Below are 8,580 nucleotides of genomic sequence, written 5' to 3'. Positions count from 1 at the left end.
AAAATCAAATCTGGAGTAACAACAAGAAAAAAAACATTTTGAGTGTGTTAAAGAATATGCCTAACTGTCTACCCAGTATTAGTCAGAAAATTTGTTAATTTTTTTTCTCTGTAATGCAAACTGAGTCACTAAGAAACAGATTTTGGAAGCTAATGTACTGAATTTTACTGTACACCTGAACTTAAGTTTTAAAATGCTAAATTATAAATATTTTACTAATTATTGTATATTGTGACTTGAACAATATTCAAATTACACTATAAATTAATTAATAAAAATGTACAATTGGCAACACTTAGTCAACTTACAGTTATTCATTTACTTTAACTAGACTGTGGATGCTTTAAGCACTATAATTTGTCTACAGTACTTGCTTTCAAACAACATGCAAATTAAGTGATACAGGGAAAATTACCAAATAGGCAAGATTTGGTTTCTGAAGTCTAATTACATATTATATTTCATTTGAAAAATAGAATCGTGTTTATTTTAAAGATGGTATGTTTTATAAAACAGTAGAACATASTATGAAAATAACAAATTGATATATGCAATATGAATAAATCCTAAGTAAAATCTACAACTGGTAATTCAACTAAAAGATTATTTGAAATAAATGCAACTCAGCTAAATATAACCATTTTTAACAGTAAAGGTGTTTTCTACAAGAAATTGCTTATTCATATAAAGAGAAAACCCTTAAGGTTGTATTACTGAGGATGGACCTCAGAGAAGGCCCAAGGAGCCCTGCTGTTCTCAGGAAAGACTGCCTACACAGAGCTAAGTGCACACAATTTGGCACATCCTCACGCTTTTATTCCCAAACACAGTTCTATTATTTTCTCTTTTCRAAGACCTCTAATGAATACAATGAAGCACGAGGTTTTAAACTAGAAGAAGAACTCCTAAAAGCAATATTTTTTTTAGAACGAGGATAATRTGCAAAGCAATATCCTATCCCTATGAAAATAAGGAGTATATGGTCTGGCCTTCATGAGATAAAGACTGTGAGGGAAATTTTCTCTGCTGACTTGGAAAGATTGTTGGTATAGTTTTCACTGGCCCTATGCAATCCATAAGCACAAGGTTTGAGCCCAGTGGATTTGAGTACAGTGGATTATCACTTGTTCTCTTCCATTCCTATCAGGAAAATGGGACTTAATTTAGTCCTAGAAATAAGCCCCAGTTAGAAAACCAAATCCTAACTTTATATATTATCAGATATTTATTTCATATACTGAACCTGCCCAAGTCATCAGAAGTTCTGGGCAAATAACATAGCCTGATATCTTATGTGAGTCTAACCATGACAATCTCTCCCTTCATTCAGTCACTCCCCTAAACTCATCAGCATGCTATCAAGCTATGATACCATTTTCTAATACCTGCTATATTATACAGATATTATAGCATCACATACATATCATCATTCATTAAAATTGGGAAACCAGCAAGAGAAACTGTGGCACTGGATGCTGGCATCAGGCAGGCATTTTGAGATGTTTTGGAATGGTCATTTTCAGCTGCTCCTGAAAAACTGAAGATATCCTTAGACTCCACTTTGTCACTGTTCTTGTCTTCTTGCTGGCTTTTCTCCTCAATGGTGCACTCTGACTCTTCATACTCTACCTTGTTTTGCACTCTTGGATGCTCAATTTTGTCTATCCATTCCTAGGAGAATACAAGTGTTGGCAAGTTCTCAAGTATCTTTTAGAAGAAGCCTAGTTGTACAGATACTTTTTTCCTTTAGTAATATCATCTTCTCAGATCAAACATAATGGAAAAGATGAAAATGAAGCAATATAGGCAAGCTGGATTTAAGAGGAAGGAAGGAAGGAAGGAAGGAAGGAAGGAAGGAAGGAAGGAAGGAAGGAAGGAAGGAAGGAAGGAAGGAATTAACTATTGAGAAATGTAACCCTGAAGGAATCTTAAATAATTAGAGCTTGTAGTAATCTTTGGACGTGCAAAACAGAAGCAAACCCCATGTTGATATCTCAATGTATTACAGTTTCTCTGGATTCCCCCAGATTCTTTCCTTGATTTTTTTCTGTCTCTTTATGCAGTATGCAGTAGTTTATGCAGTGCCAAAGGTGCACTACACAAACAGAATGGACAAGGGCATTTGATCTGAGGATCTGGATGGTMACATCAAACCAGGGAAGTGTTGTTCCCTGGGGTCAGAGACCATCCATGGTAAATGTCAGTGCAAAAGACCAGTTTAATTTGCAATTTCCAAACCATTCACAACATCCTGAAGTTCACACCCCTGCTATGAAGACAACATTTACCTCAAAATTTCCACTATGGTCATTGAAGAGATCAGCAAATACATATTTGGGATCTGGTATAACAGGCATAACTGACTTTTGAAGTCTGCAAAGAAGAAATTACATTGTTATATTATATTCACTCATGTAAGCCTGTACTAAAACAAAGTTTTGTAGCCACTGATATAATTAATATGACAGTTCTTTGGCTTGTTATCTTTTATGTGTGTTAGAGTTAGAAAGCAATATTGTAAAGCAGTCATTTGATCAGTTTGAAGCCAGGTATGATTTATTCAATAGCAGAATCGCAGCAGAATGATGAGGCCATCGTATTACGACTGATTTTTCTGCTGCCTTCTAACCACATTCTTGAAAAATTTAGAATGCATTCAGACTTCCAGCTGATTAGCAAGTGGCATGTTGCTCCATACAGCACATAGCTAGAGCTTAAAATTCTCTGGTGACATTCCCCCAAACTGAAAAGATCGTGCAGCGAACAGCTGCACTAACTTACTTAGTGATCCTAAGAACAAAAAAAAAAAACCTATAAACTAGAAAGGTTATCTGAGTCCCATTTATTGATAAGTTATTTTCTGCAGAACTGCTTTTGTGGCGTTCCCTCCCTCCCTGCCCCAGGAAGTTTAAAAAAAAAAATGGGGCCTTTGCAGTATATTTTTCTAATTGTACATTTTAAGCATGAACTGAGTCATTAAACTGCAAATCCAAGCATTAATATTGTCTTATTAAAGTTGAGTATATTCAGCCTAACACCTCTCTGGTGCAGACCTTGAGTTCAGTAAAGTTGTGCAAAGAAATGAGAGTCAGTTCAGAAGCAATTGAAAAATAACTGGCTTCTAAATAATCAGCTTCTAGGAAAGAACAGAGGTGAAGTGAGACAAAATTTTATCCTGAAGAGATATGTTATACCAGAATTACTCTCTTTGTTTTTGAAAATGAAAGGCCTTGAGGTTCTAAAGACAAAGATGCATTAGCCCTCAGTGGTAAATAGGCTATGACTTCTACATCTTGAAGCTAACTTCATTTTATCAGATAAGAATCTTAAGTGATAAAAGATCACCTTTTTTTTTGACCTTGAATGATTGCTTTATTTTCATGAATGAATATGTAGTATTGACCACTAAAATTGTACTTACCTCTGACATTTGCACAGAAGAATCAAAAGAAGAAATATCATTAGAAGTACTGCTAGGATACAGCTTAGAAGAATTATTGTGTTTTTCTGAGTTTTTATTTCATCACATGAATCTAGGAATAATCACACACACAAAAAAAGTGAAGATTTGCTTGTTTGCTTTAACAGTAATAACTCTACTCATAATAATAACTCATGCTAGAACTTTGACTTAAAAAAAATCAGGAATAATTAAGACAAATTCAACTGAAGCTGGAAAGAAATCTACAAACCATGAAATAAAATACTATGCTTATTTATCCAAACTATCTCTGTACATGACAAAGGAGGCAGCTTTTACTCCAAAGGACAAGGAGTAAAAGTGGTTGGAATGAATCAAATTAAATATTCCTTCTTGTGTCCACCACACCATGCTGACAGTGTTGCAGCAATTTTAGAATAAAATCTATCTTAAATACACAAACTTGCTATCACCAGTGCTGTAAGTGTAATTTTATATAAAGTTTGAATTTCTTATTTCCCAAGAAAAAACTTYGTAATTCCCAAGATAAAACAAGCCAACAATGCCTCCATCCTCCCAAGAAACAAAAAGCCCCCAAACCACAGGCACTTATATCTAGAAAGGAACTAGTGTCAGGGCATAATCCAGCACATTAGTAATGCATTTGTGCACCTTTGAGCATTCACAATATTTTTCTTCACCTTTTATAATGTCACCCAAATCTATCCTATACTAACGATGTTTTGCTCTCCCAATAGATACCCAAAGAATTTAATGAATTATTCATACAGGAAAAATTGTCCTATAGGTGGAACTCAGATCTGGATACACTAGACATCTGTGTCTTTCATATTTCTGATAAAGCATTGTGAAGAGCAATTTATGGATAGCTGATATGAATGTGTTTTACTTCACCACATCAAACCTTTAGGTTATGTTAACTAGTAGAAATATGTCTCCACTAGAGACCTAATCCAAGGCAATTGTAATCAGTTAAATGTGGCTGTCTCATGCAAAATGAATTCTGATAATGCCTTTGTGTCCACTTCATCTCTTTTTTTTCCACTATGCTCCCATTTTTATTGACCCAGCACATTCTCCTAAGAGCACCTACACCTCATTTATCTGTGCTTTCTGTTCCTGTAGTTCATCTTGATGAACATTTGAAACAAGCTGCCATAAAAAAATGGTGTATTTAGAGATCAGATCTGTTATGTATATATCACGAGAATGCCTATTTTTCTATACGCACATGCACATACATACATATATGTATACATACACACTACATATATATGTGTATATACCAGGAACCACATCATTACTTTCACTGAAGGACACTAAACACAACTGTAACACAAAAATATTTGGAAATCTTTTTTAACTTTATTGAGTACTGCGTAAGTTATTAGTGTCAAAGACTGTAAGGAATAGTGTGGATGGGAATTAAAAACAGACAGTCAGACTTCCACAGGAGCTTCTTTTGACAGTGGAAGGGGTCACATTGTGGAAGGCTATGTTAGTTAGATGCACATTTCTATCCTCTTCTTCGGTCTTTCCCTCCTCCCCCATTTGCATTTAGAGAATATATGAATGAAGCACAGCTGTTACCTAATGATGTGCCATTCATCCAAAATGTTTCTGCTTCCCAGTCACTGCTGTAATTAACTACATTGCACTGAGGTGCTAGCCTCTTCAGTCTGACTCGAAGAGAATAGCATTTCCTTGGATCAAAGCCTTGCTCTCCAATACTGCAACACGTAGAAATTTTGGACTGAGAAGGAAAGTATATTATCATTATTTCTGTTTCAAAAAGAGTTTCAGAATTCTTTATCATGATCATAGCAAGAATAAGAGATAAGCCAACCTGAAGCCCCAACCCCAAATTTAACTTCTCTGAATTTAGAGGAACTCCATTTCTCAACTGACTCTTCCTCATTAATACCTATTCCATTCATACTCATTCCTCATTGTCTGATGCTGAGATGTGGAAGAGTCAATTCATATAGTACTGTTACAGTTATTTTTTGTAATATACAAAAGACACTTCAAGAAATAATATAAATATATATATATATATGTGAGCCTGGAAAGATTTAAGTCAATGAACTATTATAATTAATATCTAATTTCAAAATAAATAAAAATATTCATCCAATTAATATCTTTTCTTTCATTCTATTTCCTGTTGTTTCTCCTTTCTCTTCTTTTTCTGCCTTGCTTTCTGTTGTTATCCCCCAAGATCTTCCTATTTTGAATGAATTTGTCCTCAGCAAGAAATTGTAATTCAAAATTATAGAAATCTAAATATCAAAATGCTTTCTGCTACCAGCTATTTTTAAAGTAGGAGGTATGAGGACAATATGAAAGCAAATCTATTTTATACTCCATGTGGATAATATTTCCATTTTCTTCCACACTTATTTAAAAAGTCACATCCAACTCACTTGCCACTCTTTGTCAAACTTGCTTTTATACTGAAGCTCAAGTCTCAAGCAGATTGCACCTCTCTTTGGTTCGTTACAGCTTACAGTAACAGTGTCATCTTTCCACAAGAAGGTCACATTTTCTGGTCGACTTGGCTTTACTAAGGACAAAGGAAACAAATTATGCAATAATCTCTTAAATATTATTTCTTCAATAAAGCTTAAATCACTGCTCTTCCTTCTTTCTCTCATCTCTTCTCTGAATAGTGAGCCAAAAACKTGGCCAGTCTTCTTGAAGGATGCGCTTTGGCAGTTGACCTTCTTACTGAACAACAAAATGAAGTTTGGCACCATGACCCTATTCCCCATTCGAAGTTCATTGTTCACTGTTGATAGATACCAACTCACTTCAGGAACCTACTGCAAATATTTAAGTAAGGACTCTAGGACCCTCTGAGTTAAAGACAGCTAAAGATTAGCTATAGATAGAATTTTTATGTCATGTGTTTCAGTTGCCTAAATATAGGCAAACACTGTAATGGGCCTAGCAAATACTGTACAATATAATCAAAAAAGCACACATGGGCATCTGAAATGATACTGGGACATTACCTGTGAACAATTCCTCTCTGTTTTTATATGGTCCAAAGAGAAGGCAATCTTTTGACCTGTGTGATTGGATAGTCTTCAGCAGCAGAACGTGAATTTGCCAGAAGAACATTATTTGTTTCTTTGATCCTTCTATGTCCATTTTCATATTACAAATGCCCTGACTTCTTAGCTTTGAGASTTAAGTCTGGTCTGTTATTTTCGTTTTGTTATCTAACCCTCTTGAAACTCATTAGTATTATTTAATTGCTTGAATTTACTTCTCCAGCTTTCCTTAAGACGCCAGATGTTAATATAATTATGAGATGTAAAGCACTCTCAAAGATAGTTGCCATGACTAAAAGGATTGACTAATCTTAATAATGCACTAATAATGTATTTGGAAGGTAATGACTTCTTCAATAATATCTGCCTGGTATATTTCATCTTCTGCATGAATTTTGYCAGAAATATCTTTCCACTTTAAATACTGCTACTACATGCAATTCCAGATAATGGCAATAAAATCATCTCACAGTGATGCAAAATATGTATTTTGGGGGTGAATTAATAAAAACAGGAGCATGAGATCCCTACTACCGGTCAGAAGAATGTCCCTTTTATGCTGTCAGGCAATAACAGAGTCAATTAATTTCTTCTGAAATCTTTTGATAATTTCACCACATTCTCTTGGATTAGAAATAATTTGCTGCATCATATCTCAGGGAGGGTGGCAAAAGAATGAAAGGTTAGAAATACAGGACACATAACATCTGTTTTACATGGAAAGATTAAGCGAGCTAGGCCTATTGATGGCCTAGAAGATGGAGAGGGTATCCCATGAACATGTACAAGTAACTGAGGGGAGAATGTAAAGAGGAAGAGGTGTCACTGGCCACCACTCTTCTCGGTGGTGGCCAGAGACAGGACAAGGGGTAATGGGTACAAGTTGAAATACAGGCAGTTGCATCTCCAGGTGAGGAAGAATTTTTTTTACTGTGAGGCTGACAGAGCTCTGGCACAGGCTGCCCAGAGAGGTTGTGGAGTCTCCTTCTCTGGAAGTCTTCAAAATCCACCTGGATGTCACCCTGTGCCCAGTGCTCTGGGTGTGCCTGCTTGAGCAGGGGCTTGGACTGGATAATCTCTTGAAGTCCCTTCCAACTTCAATCATTTTGTGATTCTGTGATAACAAGGCTGGCACTAACACAAGAAATTGCCGACTTTTGTTCATGTCCCTGGTATGTTCCTAACCTACTCAGCAGGTCTGCAATAAACCATGCACACTCACATATTTGATTATTTTAATTTTAGTTTTGAAAATTAATTTTATGGCGAATCTTTCTATCCTGTTTAATCTCTGTTAGCAACTTCTGCCTATGTAAAAGCTGGTGAGAGCAAGGGATGAAAATCACCCTTAGTAATTCCAAAAACTTATGGGTTTTTTTGGCACACACATTTTATATAATTTATTTACTCTCACACTACAGACAACTGAGAAATCAATCAAGATKCTAGGACTATCAAAAGACATAGCTGTGTTATTGCACACTTACTATAAAAGTCAGATTTTAGCCTTTTAGAAAAAAGCTCTTTACTTCCATTACTGTTCATGATTGAGATGGTAAGAGTTGAGCCTTCTGTCTTAAACTGACATCCAGAATTAATGCCTTGATGCAACAGGTAGGTGGGACATGGCTTCCAAGCTTTCAGCTGGCCTCTATTAAATCTACAAATGAAAAAAGAATGTTGAATGAACATACTTTTTTATTGCTTAACACATTTGTTAATCTTGCTAATTTTTTTTTTCTTTAATGTGCTTACAAAGGGAAGTCTACATAAGGAACTTCTTGAAGCTGGAAGTTTTAGAGTGCTGTTAGAAAATTAAGGACCAAAACCTCATTGACTTGCCAGTTCTTGTTTTTGGTGAGGTCTGAAATTTTCAGGTTTCTTTCAGGTTGCCATACTCAGAGGTGAATTTTATGTTCCTGTTTCCCAGGTTGTACTGCTAAAAGTTATTTTTCATATATCAATCATAAAGAAAAGGAAGGATCAAACTGTAGGAAGGGAGAATGCAGGGAGGAAGGGGACAAGCTGTTTTCACTGGTGGCCAGCGATAGGACGAGGGGTAATGGCCACAAGCTGAAG

General features: G+C 35.6%; 1 protein-coding gene across 1 annotated transcript in view; it reads right to left on the bottom strand.

Moving 5' to 3' along the window:
- Positions 1-1,404: 1,404 nt before the first annotated feature.
- CRLF2 (cytokine receptor like factor 2) overlaps positions 1,405-8,580 on the bottom strand; it is a 15,404-nt gene continuing 8,228 nt past the window's right edge. The window contains exons 3-8 of the mRNA XM_026035339.1: positions 7,989-8,161; positions 5,869-6,008; positions 5,033-5,195; positions 3,422-3,533; positions 2,289-2,373; positions 1,405-1,671 (exon numbers count right to left, since the gene is read on the bottom strand). Coding sequence (XP_025891124.1) covers positions 1,405-1,671; positions 2,289-2,373; positions 3,422-3,533; positions 5,033-5,195; positions 5,869-6,008; positions 7,989-8,161 — 940 coding nt within the window. The remainder of the gene's footprint in view (positions 1,672-2,288; positions 2,374-3,421; positions 3,534-5,032; positions 5,196-5,868; positions 6,009-7,988; positions 8,162-8,580) is intronic.

The sequence above is a fragment of the Nothoprocta perdicaria genome, unplaced genomic scaffold, assembly GCF_003342845.1.
Source record: "Nothoprocta perdicaria isolate Ctin4 unplaced genomic scaffold, notPer1 scaffold_159, whole genome shotgun sequence".
NCBI classification, from domain to species: Eukaryota; Metazoa; Chordata; class Aves; order Tinamiformes; family Tinamidae; genus Nothoprocta; species Nothoprocta perdicaria.
This window is presented reverse-complemented; position numbering and strand designations above follow the sequence as displayed.